Genomic DNA, 26,648 nt, shown 5'->3' on the forward strand with positions numbered 1-26,648 from the left:
ACCCCTCCCAAAGTCCTGCAGGACGAGTGGTTTTAAATATAATGACAGGAGGCTTTAGAGGCTCTATGAAAACCTGGACCCTGCAGCTGAGCTTAAGTCCCTGAAAATGACACAGGAGGAAGGCGTTTACCTCTTGTGCGCACCAGGCGCAACTGGGGTGAATGAGGAGGCATTCTTCACAGGACGTCGCGCTGCCACTCATACACATGTTGAGACCTGCGAGTGTTGGAGCGATCACAGAAAGGGAAGGTTACAGTGACAACTTCGACACAGCGGATCAGAATAACAGAACGAGCCGTCCTCGGTTCAACGGTTAAACACTGTTGGCAGTGTTCCTGAGGGGTTAAATTACAGCTCTGTGATGTGTGTGTCCTTTGAGGCTTTGCACTGAATTACACCAGAATACAGGACGTGGCTTCCATTTCTCTCCTCAGTGCATTTACATGAATTTAACAAGAGCCTCAAAATCATGCTGAAGGGGTTAACAGATCTGACACATGGCCATCATTTAAAAACATTCATGTTCATAGATGTTAGTATGCAGAGCTGTTTTTACTGTTCTGACACAATGATTACATTTATTTCTCTTTGGTATCATCTGTATACTGCTTCGACACAAAGGCTTTAGGCACCAGTGAGACCGTGTGCAGGGAATATGTGGACACAATAATATAATAATATATTTATATAATAATAATATATAAAGTCCTTCACTGAAAGCAGCTGGAGTTGATGTGTTCACGTCTTCTTTGTAACCTGCCCAGAAACACAAACGACCAAACGTTTGGCCTCCATGTGGCTCCACTTCTCCACCCTGCATGTTGTGTTTGCACAACACACAGGCTCTATATTGTTGCTGCAAAAACAAGGCTGAATGCATTGAGTACAGAAGTGATTTGAAAGCACAACAAGCCTGCTTTGTCCTACCTCTGGTATTGTGCAGCAGTGTTTGCAGAAGCGCGCAGCACAGAGCGGCTCTCCACATCCACGTCCCCGGGCTGCACATGCTGTCACTCTGCCTGTTTCTATCACCGTGCGGGAACTGATCTGTTGTGCACTTCTTCTGCAGCCGACACCGACTTATTACATTACCATGAGCGCGCTGACTGGAAATACTCCTGTTGATTTGTGCCAAACAGCAAGATGAGGTGTGTTTACTCCATGAGAGCGCAGTTTATAACAGAGGATCCGTTTGCAGCCAGCTGGTCATTGTTTTACAGCCTGCGGCTGAGTGTGAGCTGTCCTGTTGATTCGCTTCCACAACTCAAGTTTCTCAGCTCGGACTCCTCTGCAGCTTCCACTCTCCACGTCTCAACTACTTCACCCATATCTGACAGCGACTGGATCTACTTCTCCATGGACATCCGGGGACCTGCTCGGTCCCAAACTGAGCTGGAAGCAGAGACAAAGAGAGCCCAAAGATAAACTGAAGATTTCACACAAACACCAGCAGTGATTTTCCTTTTCCACGTTCGTGTTTCTGTCTCGGTGTCCAGTTTGTATCCCAGCTGGAAGCTCCGCCCATTCCTCCTGTGGATTACGTTAACCCTTTCGCTGCTCTGTTGAACGTTTGGCACCAGAGAGAGAGAGGCAGACATCCACTGGCTTTGAGGACATCTAGTGGTGGCTCTGAGGAACTGCAGTGAAACCCGAGCAGAATTTAAACGTCTCGTTTGAAGTACGGAAGAGGATTAGGGCCAAACATAAGGAATAAATAATGAGAGAAAGATTCTTTTCATTATGCATAAGAATAAATTCAGTTTTTGTATGCTGTGTCATTCTAAACATTTCACCTGTATTATTGAAATATTCACTTTTATGCTCAACATTTCCCATTTTTAAAGACATTTGTAGTTTATTCTCTGGACTCTGAGCGAGCTCATTGGAGGAGACGAAGAAACACAACTAAGAAAAAGTCAAGCTAACAATAAATCACCTGTGCCTCCGTATCGTCTTTAAAAGGTTTTGATAAAGCTTCAGATGTGCTGCAGGCTGTGTCCAGTGTTCTTACATCACAGAGACTTCTGCATCCTGCCTCTTCCACCTCTAATCTCAGCAGTCAAGAAGTTCTCGTAGATGGCGAGCGGGCGGCGGGGACAGGAGACGAGGAGTCACATGACATGCTGAGGGAGGGGCTCAGGAGGAGAACAATAAAAGGTCAGAACACACTTTAAAGTAAATCTTTTTTTATTGTTCAGTAGAAACAACTGTGTGCACATAAACTAATGTAAACTCCAAACCGAGCAGACGATCGCTGCATCATTTAACAATCTGATGACGGACAAAGAAAACAACACGGTGTGTGACACCAACACTTTAGAACAGCTGGGTCAGTCCTTCCCGTTTTTTTAAATGGTAAACTCCTAACACAAACAAACGGCTTCTTTAGGACGGTTCTGGTCTGGCTGGCCCGGTCAGAAGCTCTGACGTCATGTCTCTGATGGTCCTGAGGGGCAGACCGCTCAGCACGCCCTGGTGTTTGGCCTTCAGCTCGAGCAGAGCGTCCACGATCCTCTGCCTGTCGACGCCCGGGTGCCGCTGCGTCAGCTCGGCCATCAGGCTGTCGAAGCTGCCCATGGTGCAGTAGTGCTGGGGCACGCATGTTCCCTTGGCGGTGGGAGAGATGCAGACCACCTTCCTGGTCTTGGCGGTGGAGCCGTGTGGTGGCTGAGCTGTCAGCTGGAGAGAACAGGACACAGATTCCTCTTTATATGTTCACAGTTTACAGAAGGCTGATATTCAGTCATAAAAACACAGCTGTCTTGAAAATATTAAAATGGACTTTTAAAACACACCGTGTCCGAGTGCCTTTCAGATTGTGACAAACTTAACGGGTATCTGCAGCTGAACAGTCTTCAGCCTTGTTCTCTTCATTCTGATTGGCCGTGACCTCGTGGGTCACAGCAGTGAGACCCTCCTCACCTGTCTCTCACTTCTGCTGGGGGTTTGTGGAGACTCGGGTCCACTGATGGAGGCCGGCGCCTGACTCTGGCCTTCAGCCGCTCTGTTGATGTGCTCCACATGTAAAGTGTGGCCTCGCATGCTGCAGCCATTCAGCTCTCTCACTGCAGCCTCGGCACACTGGGGTCCATTTATCATCACTATGGCAACGCTAGAAACAGAAGCCACACGCACAGGCTGCTGTTACGCGCACATCCACAGAGTTTGACAGCGCTTCGACGACAAGATGCAGCCAACCATGAATCTTCCAGCGTTACCATGGATACAGCTCACCTCACACCCTCCTTTAAAGCAGAGACGCTGACTTCAGCTGCACGGTATCTCTCAAACTGCTTCATCACGTCTCGCTGAAGGAGACAAAAAGCAGTTTGAGGTTCACGCTCTGCTGCCCTCTGCTGGCTGAAACCGACACACACACAACGTGTTGAGGGATAAACTCACTTCTGTCACGTCACGGGGAAGGTTGGAAACAAACAGCACTGACGTCTTGTCTGGAAGAGAACTCTGGGTAAATCAGATGATCCCAAATATACTCAGAGCTTGAGCTGCTTTCCTTGAACTCTTCTATCGTTGTGAACATAGAAGACTAGGTACTACAGTGAGATACTACAGTGCCTTCTGTATTATGATTATAACAGAGGTTGCATTGTTTAGTTCACATGGTATAACACTTGGACTCTTACTCACCACTTGTTGAGATGTTTCCTGTCACCCCGTCACCTCCTGCAGCACACAGATCTTCCTCGGCGTCGTACCACGCCTCGCTGCTGTTGAGCTCTTTGCAGGAAACTGTTGTTGACAAAAAGAGCTCTTGTGTTATTTGGACTCTTACAGGTGAAAGATTTCACACTTTGTTTTCTGCTCACCCGTCTGCTTCTCCTCTGGCTGGAGATCCTCATGGACGGGGTTCCTCTCCTGGAGCAGCAGAGTCACAGCTCTTCCGGCTTTACGTCGCTCCGCCTTCATCTCTGTTTCCTCCGTCTGAAAGAAAGGAGTCAAACAGGAGAGGCGTTTACACAGACGAAGACGACACCACACGTTCCAGCTCTGACCTCCTGTCGCTCCATCCTCTCCCTCTCAGCCCTCATTCATCTCCCGGTGATTCAGAGAGTTAGCAATGGAGCTACATGGCGTTTATCTCAGCAGCTCTACTCGTCTCGCTCTGGAGCATACCTGACCAGCTGGTCTGCTTCCACACTCAGCTCTTCTGTTTTCTTCACCGGGTGGTTCTGGGTTTTGTGGCTCCTGGGCGCCGCTGTGGATCAGAAGAAGCATGGCTGTATCGATACAGTTTAGAACCAAGGCTGAGAGTGAACTACACGAGCAGAAAGGTGACCTACCTGGAGGGAACACTTCCCAGCAGATCACAAATTATCTAAATGTGGAAAAGAAGAATTAGCAGCTGCTCTACATGTTGGGGTGTTCAGACATCTTTGGGTTGGTAGTGCGAGGCGTACCTGTGCAGGGATGTAACTTCTAGCTCCTGTGGTTAATTTCTCACAGTCCACAGACAGAGGCTTTAGTTGAGCCAGAGGAAGCCCTGCTAGGATCTGAGCCCTCATCTGGTTGAAGTCAGACTCCAGTGTGTGCAGAACACTTAGGACGTCTGCAGGTGGATGACCCGCCCTGCACAGAGGGAGATCATTAAAGAGGGAAGGTAAACACGGGTACCCTCTGATCAGTGGCGTCTCCTTACAGTGTGGCGAGCTGGTCCCCTTCAGCAGACGTGCAGTACAGTCTCCAGGTGTGCTGCCTGCACATGCTGTACTGCAGAGCCAGGAGGCACAGCTCGGCCTGCTGAGCACGCTCCACACACTCACATTCCTTTCTCCACAAACAACCAGAGCTGCCCAAAAAAACATGTATAAGACAGTTACAGGGAAGAGTTCTACAGCAGAACGTCTAAAGGACCAACATGTGGTACCTTTTCATTTTCTCATTCTGCTCTTTGCGTTCCTCTTCGGCTTTCTTCAGTTTGATAAATTCCTGAGAGGTTAAAAAAGAGCAGCTGATGTCATGTGTTGCTGCAGCTTCTCCAATGACGGCTCTTTGGTGTCAGTGTTACCTCAGCGAGGTAGTCCAGATCTGCCATGTGGACCTCAGTGATGATGTGTTTGTCCGAGGTCCGGGGCTCCTCAGTCTGGGTGAAAGCTGGCGTGCATGTAGCCTGCTCGGTTCCCACCATGACATCACAGGTAGCGAGGCGTGGCAGAGGGGAGGTGGACCGCTCTGCAGTCGGACCAGGCTCCGAGGTCTCTCTGAGCCCTGCTCCAACCTTGTCAGGAGGCCAACAGGCGAGTATGCTCTGATCGTCCTCGATGACGCTGTGGAAGTGGTCAATGGACTCCTCGCAGTTTGAGCTCACCTTGTCCACAGAGCGCTCTTCACTGCTGCCCTCCCTGAACTCCATCTGGATACGCTCATGGTTTTTAATCCCCTCAGACCTGAAACATGAAAGGCCATATGAATCCTTCTGACACACACACATTACTGTGTGTGACTGTGTGTTCATCTAGTGTCTTCGCTTTTTTTCCTTCATATTATAGCATCTTGCCATTTTACTGCAATATACGGTATATGACTGTTTTTTTAAAATAAAGTTTTGTAAAAAAAAAATAAAATAAATAAATCTTCCGTTGTTGCAGCAAGAGCATTCACAGTTCATAACACGTTTTGTGGTGTGACTGTGTTTCCAGCTCAGCAGTCATAATGGAGCCAGTGACGGGGGTCTACAGAGGAGCTGCCCCCAGCTGGCACGTGCTCTGAACTACAACCTCCCGCCTCATTATATTTCAGCGCCAGTTTCACAGAAAAAGTAGCTTCTGTAATTTCACCAGTACATATAGTCCTACCGTCTGGATTTCTAAATATGGTGATAGCGCCCAAGCGTGATCTGCACTCCATCAGAAAGGCTGAAAATCAGCAGCTCGTCAATGAGCGCAGTTCTTCTTCTTCACTTTAAAAACCACTGAAGTCCAAATATTCAAACACGTTCTGTCTCACTTCTGGTGCACGATCAGCAGGAATTTATCACAAAAAAACAACAACAACCCACTTCCTTCTCGAGCCAAACAATCCTTTCAATCTGAAACATGATTGGCCGTCTTAATAAAGGCCTGTGGCGGCCATGGCAGTAGGATCAGGCTGACTCACTGTAGTGGCTCATCTTCAGAAATGGACACGTTTGTAGTCTCCGCCTTTCCCTCCTGTTTGCATCGTTCCAGCTCCACGTCCACGGAGAAGCTGGCCAGGGATGCTGGGTCTTTGCGGACAGCCATACTGCAACTGTTAGCCATCGGCCATGTTTTCTCTTCACTCAGCCTGTACCGAGGTGGGACCTTCAAAACAAATCCATTGTCTGCCTGATTAGAACACGACTCAGCGAGGCTTCACGTGTGTCTTACAGACATGGAGACTACTCACAGTGACCATGTGGACCGTGTGATGGTTCGGCTCCTGAGTGATGTGGCTGTCGAAGGCCGACTGGAGGCCGGCTTGAAGACTGAGGGTCTCTTTAATACTGCTGGGGAGCATGTTCCACTCTTGTTGTGTATAGGGCCCTTTTTGAAGAGCAGCAGGCAGGCAGGCTAGCTGGACAGGACTACCCGATCTGATGTCATCTGCAGTGTAAGAGATTAAACTCAGACACTGTGAGATATGTCTCCTCAATTAGAAGATTAAAGAAGCTGAACAGACTTACACTTCACATAAACATGATGGCTGGACAGCTCTAGAGCAGGATGTTTCTGCAGGAAGTGGCTAAGGCCGCCTTCATCTACGGGATGGAAAGGAAAAAGATTCTATTGGTCAGACAACACTCGTGGAAAGAGTCGTCAAGGACTCTGGGAGCCTCAGGTCAGTGTGTGAGCCCCATGAAACACCTCAACAATGAATCAAATGCTGATGACGATCTTCACAGATTTAGCCAGGCTGAGATACTCAAACATGTTTGCAGCAGATGTTGTGACCCACCTTGTATGAGCTTCCTGTCCTCCTGAGACAGACCCAGATACCAGTTCAGCAGCTTCTGGTCAGTTAGAGAAAGGTATCGATGAGCGTCAACCAAATCAAATATAGACCTGCAGCACACGGGACAACACTGTTATTCATATTGAAGGTCATTTCATGTAGAGAGAGCGTGTGTGTGTGTGTGTGTGTGTGTGTGTGTGAGAGAGAGGATGAAGCTGCGTACCTGTCCAGAAAGAATCTCTTCTTCTCCTCTGTTGAGAAAGAAACAAACCGTTGGATTTATTCATGACCAAACATTACAGTTTGTCTGGTTTTTGATGTCCTGTCGTAGCTGAGACATCTCTTATTGTGTACTGCATTGATCCGTCCGGAGCCGGACGCCCCCATGCTCCCTTAAAAGTTCCTTCTAAATGATTAGATGACACCTGTCATCAGACAAAGCCAGCTCTCATCGGCTCACAGGTAAACCTCCATCAGCTTCAAACTTCTGCTCCTCACCTTTAAAGCTCATCCATGACCTCCCTCCACTTTACCTGTCTGAACTTTAATAATTATTAAAGTCTGTTTTTGTTTAAGTCAATACTCCAGGATCTCCTCCATTCACCTACTAGCTGAATTTCCTGCTGCTTCATTTCTACTGAGTGAAATAGTTAGCATTAGCACTTAGCAGGGTGACTGATTAGCACAAAAATAAATATCTACATTTTGACATAAAAAGACTTTCCTCCCACTTCTACATCTTCATGTGGTCTGATAAATGTGTCTAACTCAGACTAAACTTTAGGACTTGGTGAACTCTGAACAGACTTGGTCGTCTCTGGTGCTTCAGGTCACTTACTCAGGCTCTCGAGCGTGCTGTAAGGACTCTGGCGGGAAGGAAACACCGTCCCTGGTCCGGTCAGCTCACAGGGCAGGACTGGGTGCCAGAAGGAACACCAGGGACTGGAACAGGGTCTGGACCAGGGACTGGAACAGGGTGTGGACCAGAGACTGGAACAGGGTGTGGACCACAAAGCCTGAAAAACAACCGCGAACCAAATAAGCGCGTGCGTTTAACGGTCATCATTCAAAAACTAACGGTTATTCACAATGACGTCATCGGTTAAAACTTCACTGACCGTTTAAACAAAGTTTATTTAAACAGTAATTACCTGCTGCCGATAGGAGGCCATTTCCACCTTTACAACCAGAGAAAATATGAATATTAAACTAACAGGTTTAACAGGGTTGGTCGTAGTTAGCTTGCTCGGTTAGCCGACAGCACTTAGCCACTTAGCACTTAGCCATTCAAGTAAACGGTCTTTAATTATCTGCATACACAAACTATTCACAAATATCACTATTTACAGAATTTACTGGACTTCAAAAATATCTGTAAATATAACAGAGTAAAAAATGCACCTTAATATTTCACTTCTGTTCTTGTTATAATCACAGAAAGTTAACTGAGAGCCAGTCTCAAAGTCTTCTTAGGACTCTTATTTTGTAGTCTGGAGCCTCTAGTTCCGGTGTCTTTTTCTTCTTCAGATGAGATGATCCTTTATTCATCTCACAGACAGAGACATGTACAGTGTTACAGCAGCAAAGCAAGAAAGCAGAAGAAGCAAATCAAACAGTGCAAAACTAAATTAGATTTTTTTTTTAAATGTTTTTTAAAAAAAGTGCATCAAAAGAATTAGTTGAAAGAGCCAGTAACCTTAGTTAAAGATGTCTGTATGCTGTAAAAAACAATCATGCACACATATAAGGATGGACAGGTCATTGCACAATTGGTCTCATAAATTATTATTGTAATTATTTTATAACATTATTGTCCTGCTTCTTTGGTTATATTTAATTATTTGGTTATATTTGTTTTGCCCCCTTCCCTTCCTGTACTAATAATAATTGATTTGTAACTTGTAGTAATGGCACCAAACCACTAGATGGCAGCCATGCTTAAGCTGTGTGTGTGTGTGTGTGTGTTTGAAATCAGTTATGCAACAGATTTTTAGGAGCTAGGTCTCACCATGGTGATTAGCTCTGTGTGAACACACGAGCATGTTGGCTGAATCAAGTGAAAAAACATTTGTGCTGTTCTCTCCGACCCATATTCCTCAGTCGTAGTCGCAGCAAGAACAGAGTGTTTTTCACTCCTTTAAACTACAGTAGAAAGTAGATGAAGTGTGTGTGTGTGTGTGTGTGTGTGTGTGTGTGTGTGTGTGTGTGTGTCAGAGCTAAAACCACATTATGCTCGAGCTGCCTCATTGTCTGGATCAATAATTGACTCTGAAGCATGAAGTGCTCATGTGGGTTAATGCATGTTGAAGGAGCATGCGTGTGCACTCCTCTGTGTTGGGATCGATTCAGTCTGATGATGTTCTGTATGCTGTGTGTGTGTACACTCAGTCCACGTCTTACTGTTAACCCGTGTTAACCCAGCTCAATAAGCAGCACTGGATGAGACCAATGTGGATTGGTGATGGAGCGTTTCCAAGGTGATGAGATTTGTCCCCGGTTAATGGATGAGCATCATCATACCGGGCTCCCGGCCTAATCTGGACCGTGGATAGCAGGTAGTGGGAGGATGGAAAGGTACACTGAGAATATTTTTAGAGGCACAGGCTTAAGGTTTGGCAGTGGTGGTGTGTCTGTTGGTCAGCTGCTTGATCCGGACTTAAAGCTTTATTTAAGATTTATTCACAAACGCAAAACAATCCTGACTGTTAACCCGAGATATTTTAGCAACTCTCTACATTATTTTCTCTGAAATATTTCTAACAAGGACACAACGAGATCTGAAGGGAAGATCTGGCAACCACATCTAGGAGATGTTTAGTTTTAGCAGGCAGAGACCTTCAGCACATGGATTGACTGCCACCTCACACTACCATGATTCCATGTAATGGGTTTTTTCAAGATTCAGTAATCATTTATTTTTTTCCTGGAATAAGTCAATTAGAAATCCGGCTCATTAAAGACAGGATATTTGGTTTTCAGAGGTGAAGGGGGACAAAGGATTAAGACCCTTGAATTTGTGTCCAAGGGTTCAATTGTGCCCAATCAATCGTCTGTTCACAGGAGTCAACATGAGGTGTACTTTAACCATCATCCAGCCATACAGCAAGTGTTTCAAAGAAAGACATCAACACAGAGAGTACCTGGAAGTGGAGTTTATGAAAAAGAAACATGTGAGTGCTGGAGGCGACTCCACTCGCACATAAACACAATCTATCAGGGCAGGGCGCCTCCCATGAGCACACTAAAAGCTCTTTCATAGCAGTCAAAGGCACTCTGTGCTCTCAATCAATGGAGAGTTGCCTGCCAGGCTGTGTTACTGGAGAGCTCTGCTTTTTACACTCTGTGGTTTGATAAGGCTCTGACACCATGCAGAGAGAGAGAGAGAGCTGCCGGCCGGCCAAACAAAGAGTCTGAAGCTTCTCAGCTTCATGTCAGATAGCAGCACGTCATGAAGTTCAGATCAGGAGAAGGTGGAAGTAAGAACTGGTCAAACAGGCTTCAGGGAAGCTTCAGACACACGGTTATTTCCAAACATCTTTAGAAACTCAACGTTCAATAAAACAGCCAGAATTCTCTAGATTAAGTTTTTTTAATAACGTTCAATTCGAGCAATTTGTTTCACACTCTGAGAACCTGAAAGAAGACTGTGAGGATCCTTGTGGACAAACAGACCTGACAGAAGGCTGACGGGGAACGGCTGGTTTCTCTTTGTCACACACAAACAGAGTAAACTGTCAGTTAAACTCCTCTCAGGGTGAACATGTTCACAAACTGTCGTTTCAGGTGTTTCTGCTGCGCGTGACTTCACCTGCGCGTGAGGTCATCGTGCGGCGCTGTCACTCCAGCTGAAATGAGATCAGTGTGATGGCCTTTACACACACACACACACACACACACACACACACACACACACACACACACACACACACACACACACACACACACACACAGTTACTCTCCCACTGTGTTGATGAGCAGAGACGCCTGATTGGACTTCGGGTTGGAGGGACAACTTTATAAAACGGTCCTTGCAGTAGAATGGAAAGAAAATGTTGGCTGACATGCTGAAACATTTCCTCTGCCCAGTATATCGACAGATCCATTGTTTTAACTAATAATAACTAATATTAATATTAAAGTCAGGGTTGATCATTTTCATTACATCCATTTTTTTCATTTTGGTTGGAAAAAAAAAACCGAAAACAAAGAAAATCCCTAAAGGCCACGCCCCTCACTGAGATACACCACCGCTATTGGTCCAGAAGCAGATTTCAGCTCGCGCTTGCATGAGGTAGAGAGGCTTGATTGGTCGAAGTTGTTTACAAACTGCTACAGATGACAGATTCTTTCTTTTTCAGGAGTTATTCATCTCTGTCAGGACAATTTCAAAAAGTGGATGTGAAGGAAAAGACCAACCTGCCTTTAAGACAGTCATACATGTAGACGGACAAGACAGACATGTTTGATTTAGAGAAACATGGTGAAGAGTGTTTTTACTGAATAAGTGACCTTTACCTGTTTCCTTCATCTGCCCGTGGACAACACATGGAAGTTAGCTTGTTTGCTAAATCTGGTACAAAGCGTCTTTCCTCTTATGAGACTGATGGTTTGTTTGCACACTGTCCCTGATTCAAAGAAACTAAAGACATATAAAGTTGTTGATGTGATGCATCGATGCATGAAGCTTTCACCTCACTGTCATCGTTCAGGAGTGCTCACATTGGAAACATGAATATTCATGATGTACTTTGAGGATTGTCAAATACTTGAACTCATGAATAATTCTTCACACTCATTTCAATCTGTGCAACATACTGAGGGAGCTCTGTGTAACTGATCCGTTTTACAGATCCTCTCTATATGCTCTGCTTCTGTGTTTGTCCTTCCATCACACATCTAATCTTTTTATCTTTAAGCCAATAAATAACAGAATCAACTGTGTTATTGTCACTCTTAATGGCACATCTCATTCATCCTGGTATATATGTGCAGCAGAGCAGGGGCGCGTCCAGACCTTCAGGGGAGGGGGGGGGGGGCTGAAGTTTGTAGTGTTTGTTTCCCTCTTCTGTCTGCTTTAATGACAGTTTGCTACACTGATACCAAAAGTCCGTTTTAACATAAGTCCCGCCTCTGACCGGGCTAAAAACCAATCACAGCAAAGGAGGGTTTGGGGGGGTGGCACCTGGGACGGCCAATCACATTTTAAGGGGGCATGTCAGCCCTGGCTGGGATTCTGGACCTGATCCAGCTAAAGGATCATTTCACATGTTGTTGTTGGTCTAAAACTTTGAGGCTGCCGTCGCTCTTCTTCATAAATGTGAAGTTTGATTCAGTTTATAAAACTAATAAACATCTGATCTCAGTTTGACTGTGCAGGCTGCACACTGGTTTTATTACATTCTGCAGGTAAATGAACACTGAACTCATCATGAGGATTTTAAATGTTCTGAGGAGTCAGCATGTGGTCGGCTCGTTTGGATCCAGTCTGTTTGAAGTATTCTTACCAGGTATGTTTATCACCTTGGAGACTTTCAGCACTCTGAACCTCATTTCCCCTTCAGACGTTCCCGTTACACTTTGGTTTCATTTTTTAACCAATGTTTTTTTTTTTGGTGCTCAGCTCACCAGATGTTGCACAAACACGTCGGCCTCAGGGTGAAAAAAAAAAGAGTAATCATTGACGGAGAAACAGAAAAAGAGTCAGAAGCATGTGACTCATGAAATGAGCCAGGTCAAGCAGAGTGAGCACCAGACCACATCAGCCAGTCAGCTGACCGCGCGGCTGCACGCAGGGGGAGAGATGATGAAACACACCAGGACTGCAGGCAGTGAAGCATAAAGGAGCGTTTATTGTACCCAGTACAGATTATAATAAACTCAGCAGTGTAAGAAACACGTTGTGAGGGGAGAGGAGGGAGACGGGGGGCTGAAGCCTATACAAGAGCAGGCCACGCCCCCCTCGACCCCCCCCCCGTGTTGGGCTGGATCCCATGATAACGTGCGGCTCGGTTTTGGCCTTCGCTGGAACTCTGGCCTTTTATGTGCACACATTTCACAGGCGAGATAAAAACCTCCATCTCATCCCAACCCGAACACACGAGGCCTCTTAAAGAAACAGTCTGCAGGAGGGGGGGGGGAGGGGGGGGGGGGGGGTCGCAGGGATCCGTTTGAAAAAGGGACATGTCTATTAGAGGCAGATCTATACAGCTTATACATCAAAACAAATGCAGCCTTATAGCAAAAATATATACTTTTATATACGTTTTGTCTTTGCCCCGGTTCAGAAACATAAAGAAGACAAAAATAAAACTGCAGAGAATATCACAAATATCTTCCTTGTCCAAAGACAGTAAAGCGATATGTTAGTGGACACGTACACCATGCAAAGAGAAGCACAAGTCTCAGAGGTGTCCAAAAAGAAGGTTGTCAAAATGTCTAAATAAAATACAAAACTTCTGGTTTTTTTGCATGCAACTTCCTGATGCTCCGGCCATACTGGTGCATCAGAGGATCTAGAACATCGACGAGGAAACATGAAGCACCCAGACAGGGATACAAAACAAAAGAAAGGAGGAGGGAAATCAACGTTTATCTTACACGATGTTAGGCGCGTCCACGGGAGAGTATGTACTCGTGTGTCCCTTTTTGAAAACAGGAGATGGAGTGCTAATCATCTGGATTAAAAAAAAGGACCCAGCTGTGATAAAACATGAGAGAGAGGAGTGCAGCCTCTAAAGGGGGGCAGATACAATCTGTTACACGGTACGATTAAAAGAACGTTTAACACAGAGAGAGAGAGAGAGAGAGAGAGAGAGAGAGAGAGAGAGAGAGAGAGAGAGAGAGAGAGACAGAGAGAGAGAGAGCAGCCCGAGCGACTAGCCGGAAAATACAGCAACGCCCCAGAAACCTGAGAGTCCTGGGTCTCAACCAAAGTGTACAAACAGCTGGCATATTGAAAAGAAAGAGGAGTCCTATCTACAGAAACACAACGTGGTCTGTGGGATCAGAGGATGCTGTTCAATCCGTTGGTTTTGCAAATTAAAGCCCTTTAACGGATCTTTGTACTTTGACATGTGGTGACGTGAACATGTGGGGGACGGGGACCCGAAAAGGCAACCATAGAATTTAGATTTTTAACAATTTCACTCTGTTTTAGTTTTAAGAAAAAGCAGATTGTCACAAAATCAGAAATGCAACACGTCTTGCTGTAAGTTCTTCTTAAAGATGGCGGCTGGCTCGCCTGGTTTGGTCTCTGAAGAAACAGCGGCCCCTCGTCTTAGTGAAGCTGGGGCAGAGCGACTGAGTCCACTTCATCCTCACCGCTTCCTCTCCACTCTTCCGTCGCAGCGTTTTCCCCTCCTTTGTGGCTCGGGGGGCTTCAAGAGTTTTTTCTGACGGTTTTCCGAGGAGCTGAAAGTGCGCGGTGAATCTTCCACGCCGCTCAGCAGGTCCAGAGTGGGCGTCGAGGGAACCGTTTCTGCACGTCAATGTGTGTCGTGGGCGGGGACTTCTTAGTAGCCGTAGCCGTCCGGGAAGGGCAGGCCAGCCACGCACTGCTCTGCGGCGTCCAGCAGGTAGGGGGCGGCGTCGTCGTAGTGGGTGAGGGGCACGGTGTCGTCGTCCAGCCCCGGCAGGCTGTCAGGGTCCACCTTCAGGTTGGGCCTCTGGTTGTCGGGGAAGGCCATGGAGAAGAGGGCCTCGGGGTCGCACACAAACTTGTACACGTACCTCTCACCTGCCACCTGAGGGACGAGAACACACACACACACACACACACGTCAGCTTCCTGCTAAGTCACAGTGAAAGGGGAGCGACCCGAGAGCAGCCAATCACTGCAGGAGCTCGGGATTGAACCCTCAACCTTCAGTTTGAGAGTCGGCTGCCGCCCTTTAACCGCCATGATGTCAGAGCGAGTCAAAAGCAGCCGTCAGTCAGACGTGTCCCGTCTCGAACAGAAGGTCGAGGTCAGAGCGTCTGTGAGGGAGGAGGGCGGGGACAAAAGAAAAGAGTGAACGTGCCTTTACCTTCTGCATGATGCCCTTCTCGTAGTAGTAGCGCAGCGAGCGGCTCAGCTTGTCGTAGTTCATGGCCGGTCGGTTCTTCTGGATGCCCCAACGGCGAGCGACCTGAGGTGATGAAAACACGAGTTCTTGTTAGCAGCCTGCCCGCCGAGCGCTCCGCTTCAGTTCAGTACAGAGCTAACGCTGCAACGCTGCAGCCTGCCAATCATTGGACCATGTCCAGCAGAGGTCTGCACCCCCGTGGTCGACCATGGGGCGGAGCTTGAAATGACTCTCTGGACCTCCACAGGATATTCAAACATGGTGCGAACAGAAAATTAACATAAAAGTGAGACGGTTTATTTGATACCATTCCAACTTCTGACAAGGAAGGCAGACTGCTCTGAACCGGACTGGACTAAACTGGACTAAACCGGACTGCTCTGAACCAGACAAGACTGAAGTGAACCGAACCGGACTAGACTGAACCGGACTGGACTAAACCGGACTGGACTAAATCGGAGTGCTCTGAACCGGACTAGACTAAACTGGACTGGACTAAACCAGACTAGACTGAACCGGACTAGACTGAACTGGACTAAACTGGACTGCTCTGAACCGACTCGACTAAACTGGACTAGACTAAACCGGACTAGACTGAACTGGACTGGACGAAACCAGACTGCTCTGAACCGGACTAGACTAAACCGGACTGGACTAAACCGGAGTGCTCTGAACCGGACTAGACTGAACTGGACTAAACCGGACTGCTCTGAACCGACTCGACTAAACTGGACTAGACTAAACCGGACTAGACTGAACTGGACTGGACGAAACCAGACTGCTCTGAACCGGACTAGACTAAACCGGACTGGACTAAACCGGACTGCTCTGAACCGACTCGACTAAACTGGACTAGACTAAACCGGACTAGACTGAACTGGAGTGGACTAAACCGGACAGCTCTGAACCGGACTAGACTGCACTGCTCTGAACCGGACTAGACTGAACCGGACTAGACTAGACTGAACCGGACTAGACTGAACCGGGTGCAGAGTCCAGAAGGTGAATTGTGTTTGCACACCTGCTGCTCGAGTACTGACCTCCTCGGGCTCGATGAGCTTGAACTCCATCCCGCGGCCGGTCCAGGCTATGAAGTGACCGTTGGCGGGGTCGTCCAGTAAAGTGACCAGGAACTGCCAGAGCTGCAGGGAGCCGCGGCGCTGGTAGGGCGGGCCGTCACGGTACACGGACGGCTCCTGTTTGACTTTGCCTGGAAGTCAAAGAGCAGGGGAAAGTTAGCGTCTCTGGTTGGATAATAAGGTGTTACAGTTTGTTTCTTTGAGCCAGAAGAAAAGAACAAACGGTTCTTGATGTGAGAGCAGAGACGTGAAGACGGACAGAAGGAGAGAAGACGAATGAACGTGTCAGTCAGAGCGTGCTGACAGATGGAGGCTGTTTATGAAGCAGCACGAGCTGCAGACTCGGTCCGAACGGGTCCGTCATCCTCACCTTCTAATCTCTCAGGGACCACGCAGGTGTCGTCAAAGTACAGCTGATGATCTCTGTCGAAGGAGAAGCCTGCCACAGCAGAAGGAAAGCAAGGTTAAGACAGAGCGTGGGAACTTTTCTTCTGACATAAAGGCCGGCGTGCACGCTCGGCCCAACACATCCAAACTGCATGCAAAGCAATATAGCCGGGCAGCGTCCCAAGAGAGGGAGGCCGCTGCCAGCTGCAGCCACACAGCATCCATTCATACATTCACTTCCCCTTCCCTGCCCAGCAGCTCCATGCACCCGGGTGTCGCCTGAAACTCACCGTCGTGGTTATTTTGGTAGAAGCTCCCCGCTCTCCCGAACGATGACTGACAGTTAGGCACTTCTGTAAACAAAGAAGAAGAAGAGGGTGTAAGTTTAGACCAGAGACACCCGCACTGTCATATCAAGTGTACGGAGTCAGAATCCTCCTCGCAGCTGACAGATATATTTGGACGTGTGCCACTGTGTGCACAGATCCACAGCTTTGATACTGAGCCGGACTGCAGAGGAGGAGATCTGAAGCTTGGACCCATACAGGAGGCCTGAATGTCACACTTTATAAATACCACATCTGACCTACAGGCTGCTTTTCTTTAAGAGCTGGAACTACATCTTGTTTGAGTGACCCGTGCATCCATGGCAGCAACATGTGTCTCATCACTTTGTCTTTCACGGCTGCGTGTGTGATCAACCCGCTGCTTCCTGTTCTTCTCCGCTCCTCCTGGATCAGAACACACTGCAGCTCTCCACACAGTCAACTCTTCTGTAGCTGCAGCAGCTGGATCCCAAACTCCCACACAGCATCCCTCACATCCACCCAGCTACTAAATCAGATTAGCACCATGGCTGCTGTTTTAAATCTCTATGACAATCGAGTTACACCAGTCCCCCCCCCCCCCCCCGCCGCCGCCCCGGGTCCAGGCCTGTGCTCCTCTCTCAGTGCGGCCCCACCCCCGCATGTTACATCCTGTGTGCTGATAAGACGAGCAGAGCGATCATGACACCTGGATTCAAACAGACCCGGGTTTGCTAGCTGCAGTAACAACATGATCCCTGCTGGAATGCCCGACACGCACGCCTCCCGTCCAGCTACAGATGCTAGTCCTCGCTGACGTAGGTACTTAAAGGCCATAAGAAGCTAAGAGGATTTATCATTACATCACTGGCCGGCCGGCCAGCAGTGACCAACCAGCGGGCAGAGAAGGAATGAGAGTGTTTGAGAAAGAGCGGCCGAGTATCAGGGAAAAGGGACAACAGCTGGGCGTGTGGGCGGGGGATCAAACAATGCCCCGACAGTCGCTCGGCCTTGTTTGCTTTGAACCACGTGAGCAAACAGCCGTCACTGCCGGGAGCAGCACAGCCACCATTTGGCCTCCTTTGTGCTCTGTTCGAGTTTCCAGGCTTCTTCTGACGGGTCAGCGGGTTGATCTATTCCAGGTAGGCTCAGAGACTCGGCTCTGTGCACCTGGCTGGAGGACTGACCCGTTGACTTGTTGCCCTCGAAGGCTTAGGCTGAGCTCAGAGACTTTTACTTTCCTGCTGTGACTCTGGAGGAATGAGGCCGACGAGGACTTTGAAGGTGCGTTTGTGTGAAATCAGCACCTGTGCCATCTGTGCTAAAAGTCACAGGCATGTGTCGGCGCCCCCGGAAACAAACATGGCCGACACATTCCTCAGCCCGCTCTCCGTGCACACAAACCTGAGACGCTCACAGAGCGCACAGCAGGAGAACGCTGCACTCCACTGAACATCCTGACGCTCTCACATCAGAGCTGCTGTCTGATAACTTCAGATGTTTGTCCTGCAGTTCCTTTCATGCATCTCCCCCCCCCCCCCCTCCCCTCCACAGTTCTTTCAAAATAAAAGCAGAACCGTGCGACTCACCAGAATCGAAGCAGAAGTCCCGAGGCTCCTGCTTGATGGCCATGGGGTGGAAGCCGGCCTGGCGTTGGGGCCCCTGCGGTGGGACCGGGGGGCCCATGGTGGGGACGCCCTGCTCGGTGTATCGCGGGTCGATCAGCTCTTGTTTGAACCCCTGCGGAGGAGGAGGCGCGGCTACCAGCGGCTCGGACATCTGCCGGTGGTACGGCGGCCGGCTGTCCCGCGGCAGGCTGCTGTTGCTGCTGCTTGGAGGCTGGGGCAGGAAGTGGGCGTGTCCTTGGCTGTCAGACGGGGGGAAAGGTAGACATGGCTCCGACATCTGCCTCTGGAACCTAACGGCCACGTGGAAGAAGAACAACATGTCACTCGACCTTAAAGGAAGACACTCTGCAGCTAAAGCTTCACGGACTTCATCCGGCCGCTCCGTGTTTTCAGTCTGACACCAACACGCTCCCTCCCACGACCAGGCGTCTTTAAAACCACAGAGCAAACAGAGAGCCCCAAAAGGTGCAACGGGTGGAGGGGGGGGGGACATCATCTATACGTCTCTGAAAACAAGCAAAGGTTGGCTCCTCCTTCTGCATGCACGCTCACCTGTGCTCAGGTGTGAAGGTGTTGGCATCCTGGCTGATGGGGGCGCAGGGCACGGCGAAGGGCGGGGTGTGGCTGTGCACCGGGAGGGCGTGCTGGTTGGGGGAGCCGGCGCTCGCTGTGATAGGCTGCTGAACGTGAAGGGGACGCTGCCCTGCGGGGGGGTGAGGACGGGGAGGAGGGGGGCTCTGCTCGCTCAGAGGGTGCGTCGCTGCTGTGCTGGTGGGGCCGCACGGAGAGACGGGGGTGGAGGGGGGAGTTAATGGCTTGAACCCGGGAGTGGGCTTCCTGTCACAGGCACTGAGGAGAGAGAGAGAGAGAGAGAGAGAGAGAGAGAGAGGAGGCGTCAGTCACAGCAGGAGGAGCACTTCCTGTGCTGAGCGGCGCTGGTCGCTCTCTACGCACCTGTAGCTGTAAAGGCACTTCTCTCCGTAGGGCATGGGACTCCGGTCCTGGCGGCAGGGGGACAGGTCTTGGGAGGGGGACAGCTCTCGTTTGATCTTGGCCGGTGGCGGGCCATGAAACATCACTACAGAGGAGGAGACAAAGGAGAGATCAAGTCCACGCGTCCAAACGTCTGCTCAGCGTCTCGTTCCTCCACTGACAGAGACACCGAGCAGCGATACATCATCGTCCCCTAACGAGCTCTGAAGACATCCATCCAGCCGACACAGCACCGTACACACAGCAGCTATCAAAGCCCTCGTCTGATTCCCATTAGAGCGGCCCAATACCAATACCCATGAATCAGTGTGGCTGTAATCTAATGGCCATGAATGATTTTCTTCTCCCGTGCTGTAACCATTAGACACTGGCTGCAGCTTCCGGGGCGCCACATAATAGCCGGGCAGAAACAGGATCCCCTGGAGCCAAATAAATGAGCGGCGGTGCTGATGGAGCTGCGCGGGGCGAGCGAGGGCCACGGAGCCGTCTCACACAGGGGAGAGTAAATAATGGAGAGATTAGGCTGGATTAACAAGCACCGAACTCTTCTCCTGCACGGGGACGAGAGCAGCAAGAATCTGCTGATATGATGAGGATCACTATTAGATCAGTCTCACCACATGCACATCTTAGAATCACTTCTTTAAACGTGTTTCCAGCCGTTTGCGTTCAGCCCGAAGCCTCGACTCGTATCAGACAAACAAATGTGACTGAAGCAGCTGCACGACAACCAAGGGAGAAACCATCATGGACATGGTTTCATTCAGAATCATTAAAAGGTGAAGACTGAAACGTCCCACAGTTCAGAGAAGGAGTCGGCTGCTCCACCATGTGACGTCCTGAGACCTGCAGCTGATATCCAAACATCAAGTTTGGGTGAATAGGCAGTTTGTGAGAGCGAGCGGTCTGCAGCCTAGCAACACACACACACACACACACACACAAGGTCAAAGAGGAGCCCACAGCAGTACAGTGTGCTGACTGCATGCAGTCTGAACCTCGACATGTCAGTGCATGGAGCTCAGTAACACGCTGGTCAGTTTGCAGAAAGATTTATAGCTGCGTCTCTGACAAAGACAGGCAGCCACCACACCCTGTCTCCACCTCCCACGCTACAGACCAAAACATCAACTCTGAGAGTCAGAGGGGAGGGGGGGGGCGTTCATGAAATGCTCCATTGGGCATCATTTAAATGCATCCTTCAGCTGCAGGCTTAACGTCCGAGTGCAGACATAAACAGGCGGGACAGTGTTTTAGGGATGTGAGGGCGGCTCTGAAGTCGCCCCATCCTCTGGAATCCAGCCCGCTTCAGCAGCACGGCCCGAGTGCGGGAAAGTGTGAAATCAGATTAGAGGCTTGGCTCATGTGATGCCCCATGCCAATCGGCTGATAAAACTCAAAATGGAGGAAGGGAGGGAGGGAGGGCAGAGCTGTGTTTCTGGAGAGGAAGGATGGTGTTTGTCCTCGGCTGGATGGAGACATTTCAATAAACGGCGGGTGAGCTGGACGTCTCGGTCGGGGACTCAGAACGAACAGCAGCTCTTTCTTCAAAGCAGAAAAGAAGCCCACGCACTCTCTGTTATGAAACCTTCTGATGCAGTGCTGCCACTTCCTTCCTCACGGACAGATTTTTAATCAACATCGAAAAAAAAGAGCTGCACATTCTGTCTTTCCAAACGTGGAGACAAAAGACGGACAAATAAGAGATGAAAATCAGCTACTCACAGCTGTCCGACTGGAAATCTGGGACAAACTGTTCGTCATCGGGCACCTGGGCTGTAAACACAGACGAGAGGAAGAACAAATAAGACACCTCTGATAACTTTACACATCCACACATCTAAAGCAGGAGGGGGGGGGAATCTTCTGGAGATTCATCTGGGGGGTTTTTGGCTTCCTCAAAGCGAAGGCGGTCAGCAGTTTCTCTTGCAGAGGACTTTAACCTCCATCCTCATGGAGTTAATCTGTAAGCTGGAAACTCAGGTCTTCTTCTTTTACAAGTCAACCTTTCATATGTCCACAGCGTGAAGCTGGACGGCGTGTTGGACATCTGGAACCACGAGCTCTTTGGATTTACCTGAAGGACCCGAGAGCCTCCGCAGACCTCAAATCTAAAACATCCCTTTAAGCAGTTTCTACCAGTGAGAAGACGTAGATACACACCAGTGATGGAGAGGGTCATTAATACGATCACATACACAAACAAAGTCTTACAGGACTCACCTTCAGCGATCCAGATCTCTTGCAGCTGACTGAGGTCTTGGAAAAGTTCTGAAAAAACCAGAAAGAGAGAGCCGGAGGTTGAGCCTGAGCTGAAGCTGCATCAATAAAGAATAAATCATGAAGGTTGATCTACCTTCTGTGTCCTGGGCGAGCTCCGTGTCCACAAACTTCCTCTTCCTGTCGGTCAGAGGCCTGCCGTGCGCCGCTTCCTCCACGTGAGACTTGTGCTGTAGGGAAAAGGAAGACGAGATGTCGGACGTCACTTTGAGGTGACGGATCTGCGGCGAGCTCCGGCTATAAAAAGGTGCAGCGACGATGTGACGTGTGAGTCCACTTACGCTGGGAGGGACCATAAATGGAACTTGCTGGTCGTAGAATCCGTCCATGTTATCTGGGTGATTGGGGGCGGGGGGGGGGGGGGCTCCAATATTTGAAGGGGGAGGGGGAGGTGTTCGCCTTAAAGCGACAGCGCCTGGGTCACTGGAAAACACAAAGTGAAGCACACAGGCATCAACCATCAGGAGGTCAGACCAACGAACGCCTCGAGCCTCGCCACCGTGCACACGTTCTCCCTTCGGCCATTTTAACAGTAAATCACAAGTTGTTTAATGTTTGCAGCATGAAGGCGCCGCTCTCACACGCCGTTTAAACGCTCCACGGACATAATGCCGTTACTCGTATCTACCCTGACCTCTAGCTGCAGAACTTCATCCTCATTATTCAATAAGAACAAACCTGAATCTGTCAGCCTGGGTGAGAAGCAACGCAGCGATGCATTCAGGGTCTCCTTCCTGCAGGAACTTTTATTCAGCGACAGAGAGGAAAGTAGCACGATGTAAACAAGGCGCCGTCATCATGTAAGAGAGTTATATAAGTCGCACTCACTGGCCACCTGCAGGCCCGACTGTCCCACTATAATCAGCTTGGAGATCTTGAGTCAAAGACTTAGAAATGTGACACTCCAGAGTCTGCCTGACGCGCAGCACAGAGCTGGATCTGAACACAAGCACAGAGAAACGTTTAACGCTCCACGGCCGGCCCCTCTATCCTCACGTCTCGCCGTCATATGACTCACTCCTCGCTCTCTCTCCTCTCTGTACCGTTAACGGATGACGAACACAGGATAGCTGCAGGGCAGTAATTACAGGCGCACAACACAGATCACTATTACAACATTAGAGCCCAAAGTGCACGCACTCGTGAGGACGATGACACGTTCATACAACACGACCACGGTTCAAACAGACGAGGGAGCTGCTCATCAGGATAAACTTCAACACTTGAGCCTGGGAATATTTGGGGGAAATGAAGTTATAATGTGCAGGTCCCTGAACGCAACACGAGCTAGTAGTGATGAGTGGGCTGCAGACCAGAGGCTCATAAAAAGTGCTTTTTTTATTATTTATTCTCAAAATAAAGAGGTAGGCATTTTCAGGCAAAGTTAATACAAATATTTTTAATGGTTCTTAGAATTTAAGAGAATTTATATTTTTGTAAACTCACTGAAGACATAAAGCACTCTTTAATACTCACAATAAAAGCTATCTTCAATGTTAATATTAGCATTTTATTTCTGTTTTTCTAACTCAGATGTAATGCCAGAGGTGACGTCATCTGGAGGCTCTTTGTAAACTATAAAGACTAGTAATGCTGTGTTTAGTAACTTCACTGATAACAACAAATAGGTCAACACGTGACTATGATTATATAATAAAAATAAAAAGTGAAGAGCCGAAACAAATGATCCGATCACGCAAAGTTGCTGAAATTCCCATCAGGAAAAAGAAAAAGTTCCCCTCGTGCACACAAACCGACGTGAACGCGCAATCTCTCTAAAAACCACAAAGTGTCCAAACCTTCTTCTAGAACATCCCTGACATTACAAACACACTGTGCACTAACTTTAAAGAAAGAGAGAGGGAGGGGGGTCAGGGCCAGCAGACCCCCCCCCCCCCCCCCCCTCACACTCCTCCCCCCGCCCTTCCCCCACCCTTCCCTGCCTTGTTTTTCTCAATGAAGTGAAACTCGACCCGTGTGGAAACAGAGAGAGAGAGAGAGAGGAGAAAATGGCCCGTCCATTCATAAAATCACAAACAGTGGCCTCACGCGCTGATAAGCTAAAGCAAACATCCACGCAGATAAAATCTCGGGTCAAACACAACCCACAAAAAGCCTCTTAGTGGGTTTAACCACGACACGGAGCCGATTTAAAATGGTTGGCAAAGTAAATATCTTTAAAATAAGATGGCGTTGAGGTCGTTTGTACTCTTAAAAAAACCATGAAGCGGAAACAAGGCTTTGTAAAAGCGAAGTTCTGGCTGAAATAAAAGACAGCAGCTCACCTGGTTCGGGTCTAAACTCGTCCGGTACTTTGACAGAAAGCTGATAGAATATCCACAAATAAAAACAACAACGTGTCGGTGGTCGTAGAGTCGCCTGCGCGCGGACAAACTGCTGCTCGTCCGTCGACTAGCAAAACTTGACTGAGCTCTCCGTTAATGGCCCGGTCGGTTTTCCCCAGGGCTCGAGCGGCACACAGAGACACGCGCTGATTGGTCGAACGCCGCTGTCCGTTAGGAGCGCAACCAATGGTGACGGGGAAGCTTATGAATTATGCATGACGACCGGTTCGGCCAATCAGCGCGCAGCAGAGGACTATTTTTATGAATGGCTGGATTTCATTCACATTTTTTTTTCAGGCTTCGACGCCAAGACGCGTTTGTTAAAGGGCCAGCTGCAGTGGAAATGTACTAAAGCGGGGGGGGGCAACTGGCGGCCCGGGGCCCACATGCGGCCCCTATTAACCCTCAACGGGGCCCTCAGCTCAATTTATTTGATTTAATTAATTATTATTGTAATTATTGATAATAATAATAATAATAATAGTAATAATAATAATACATTTGTTTTATATGGCACTTTTCTAAATACTCAAAGATGCTCTAACAAACAACATTCAACAAACAGAACATAAAGGTTCAACATAAGGAGGAAGGATGGGACTTAATGGTAGTAGGCGATGTTGATTACAAATCAATCAGTTAGAAACGAGGAGAAAACCTGAAATCATGAGACCCAGAAACATGTCCATAACAATATTTGATTACTGGTATATGTGGACTTAAATCTGAGATATGTAATCATGTTTGTATCCTACAGTTTGGCTTCCTGGCAGGGAGAGTTACATGAATATGGCCCTCGCTGTGACCATCCCTGAACTAACGGCTGCCGTGGCAACGTCATTGTCATGCTCTCTCTCTCTCTCTTTGACTCTAACGATGGATTATTACTCTGAAAGAACAAATTGGATTTTAAATGTGCTATTGGCTTTGCCACACAGCGCCACACTGAACAAATCATTAAAGTGAGAATTTAAAGTTGATTTTTAAAGTGGAAATGGAGCAGATCCAGCAGAGTGACGCAAACCATGTGAGGATTAATATGGATATAAAGAAGGGGATGTATTTTAAGTAAGAGATCGACATTAAATAGATTATATAACTCACACTTTTATAAGTCAAACTTGTTATACAACACATTTTTATCACTTTTATTCTATTACAAGTATTACTGGACGTTCACACTCGCCTGTTTACTCAGAGGTTTTAATTATAAATTCATTTATATATAAATACGGCTTCATTTGCAAACAGTACTGATCTGTTTATGAGCGTCTTTGTGCTGTGAAGGTACAGAGGCAAACGTGTGACGCTGAGTGAGAACGTCACAGGTGCTGATAAGATTAAAATGTTTTATGGACATTTATTGACGCTACAGGATGTAATTACCTTCAGTGATGAGCTGACATTTCATGCAGCTTTATTGGCTTTAATCCCGTCCCTTCTGTTTCAACCCCGTCCTCGCCGTTTACTTCTTATTGCCAAGTATTTTATCCGTTCAGACTGTGAACATCTTTCTGTGTTTGTATCAATAAAATACAGTGACCAGGACATGAGCTGGGATTCTACAAACACTGGAATAATGAGAAATAATAATCAGCCATCTGCAGCTCCTCAGAGTAAAAACAACTTTTCTCTTCATTACTGATTTACATTTTCCACCTTTAACATATTTCTTTGCAGATCTGCAGAGTAAGAGGTGACACTAAACATCAACATGTGTTCCCTCTGATATGTCTTCAGGTGTTGGAAAGATATTTGCCTGATCAGGCAGAAGAGCTGCTGTGTTGACCCTCCACATGTTAAAGCGCACGTTAACTGAGAAACCTTTGGCTCATTCAAACCTTCAATTCTATTTTAGAAACAAAGTCTGAAAATCATCTGATAAAACATTGAAACAAAGTGACTGTCATTAAACTTTAAATGTTCCTGTATGCCACAGTTTCTCTGTTCTTGAAGGTTTCCTTGTTTCCTGTCTCTCTCTAAATATAAGACCAGGAAGAAGACGACACAGTTTGAGGTTTCACAACGTTTTGAACGATTTAGAAAACCTGGGAACCTGCTCCACTTTTCAGAAAATGTGTGCTCAAACAGGCCGTTTGGAGATGTTCCCTTCATGACATCACAAAGGGCAGCAGCCCCTCCCCCAGGTGGGTGACACTCCCACAGCTAGGTGTTTGTTCTGCCCTCTGAGTCTGCCTTCTCACCGTAAACAATAGGACATGGAGCCAGAAAGCAGCGAGTACACCCGAGCCCTTCCAGAGAGGGGGCGTGGTCAGACACAGCTCATTTACATATTTAAAGCTACAGACACAGAAACAGCCTGTTCTGAGCAGCGCTGAAATAGAGGGGTTTATAGACATGAAAGTATACACTATTTATCAACAGATACAAATCCAGAGATGTACACTTTCCTCGGATAAATATTATGAACAGTATATGAAGTTATAAAGCCTGACAGAAATATACAACATCACGACTTGTGTGCGAGCATTTGTTCGTGTGAAGGAGCGGCTGTCGAAGCCAAAAGGTTTAAAGGTCATAAAAGAATAATCTTTCTCATTATCGCCCCGCCGTCCAGATTAGGAATCCCTCAACTCTCTCCGTCGCTGCAAACGTCACTCACAGTTTAAAACAAAAT

The 26,648-nt window shown here is 48.0% G+C and overlaps 3 protein-coding genes and 1 long non-coding RNA gene across 4 annotated transcripts in view; all 4 read right to left on the minus strand.

Moving 5' to 3' along the window:
* Window positions 1-1,214, minus strand: part of itgb5 (integrin, beta 5) — a 28,000-nt gene extending 26,786 nt beyond the window's left edge. The window contains 3 exon segments of the mRNA XM_079356784.1: window positions 1-15; window positions 131-216; window positions 928-1,214. The exon segment at window positions 1-15 is cut by the window's left edge and continues 187 nt beyond it. Coding sequence (XP_079212910.1) covers window positions 1-15; window positions 131-216; window positions 928-1,006 — 180 coding nt within the window. The 5' untranslated portion in view covers window positions 1,007-1,214.
* A 584-nt stretch (window positions 1,215-1,798) lies between these two features.
* On the minus strand, window positions 1,799-7,829 carry rbm44 (RNA binding motif protein 44; the record flags this gene model as incomplete). Its single annotated transcript, XM_079357948.1, has 18 exons — window positions 1,799-2,679; window positions 2,923-3,112; window positions 3,235-3,308; window positions 3,403-3,452; window positions 3,649-3,750; window positions 3,828-3,942; window positions 4,135-4,216; window positions 4,302-4,336; window positions 4,419-4,587; window positions 4,658-4,807; window positions 4,886-4,947; window positions 5,027-5,405; window positions 6,115-6,299; window positions 6,385-6,581; window positions 6,662-6,736; window positions 6,934-7,040; window positions 7,154-7,181; window positions 7,769-7,829. Coding segments are annotated over 18 exons (2,355 nt in total), but the record flags the coding sequence as incomplete, so codon positions are not given.
* Window positions 7,830-7,831: 2 nt separating this feature from the next.
* LOC306832261 lies at window positions 7,832-8,376 on the minus strand. The gene is made up of 3 exons (XR_013780204.1): window positions 8,332-8,376; window positions 8,082-8,108; window positions 7,832-7,946 (listed from the first exon to the last, which is right to left on the minus strand). It is a non-coding gene; the product is annotated as an uncharacterized lncRNA (long non-coding RNA).
* A 4,383-nt stretch (window positions 8,377-12,759) lies between these two features.
* etv5a (ETS variant transcription factor 5a) lies at window positions 12,760-22,074 on the minus strand. The gene is made up of 12 exons (XM_079357563.1): window positions 21,947-22,074; window positions 21,742-21,835; window positions 21,609-21,656; window positions 21,111-21,161; window positions 19,347-19,470; window positions 18,945-19,241; window positions 18,354-18,682; window positions 16,750-16,812; window positions 16,443-16,511; window positions 16,034-16,203; window positions 14,955-15,056; window positions 12,760-14,672 (listed from the first exon to the last, which is right to left on the minus strand). Exons 1-12 carry the CDS (start codon window positions 21,992-21,994, stop codon window positions 14,442-14,444), a joined length of 1,626 nt encoding a protein of 541 aa, XP_079213689.1. The 5' UTR covers window positions 21,995-22,074; the 3' UTR covers window positions 12,760-14,441.
* Between the last annotated feature and the right edge of the window lie 4,574 nt (window positions 22,075-26,648).

The sequence above is a fragment of the Symphodus melops genome (assembly GCF_947650265.1).
Source record: "Symphodus melops genome assembly, chromosome: 12".
NCBI lineage: Eukaryota > Metazoa > Chordata > Actinopteri > Labriformes > Labridae > Symphodus > Symphodus melops.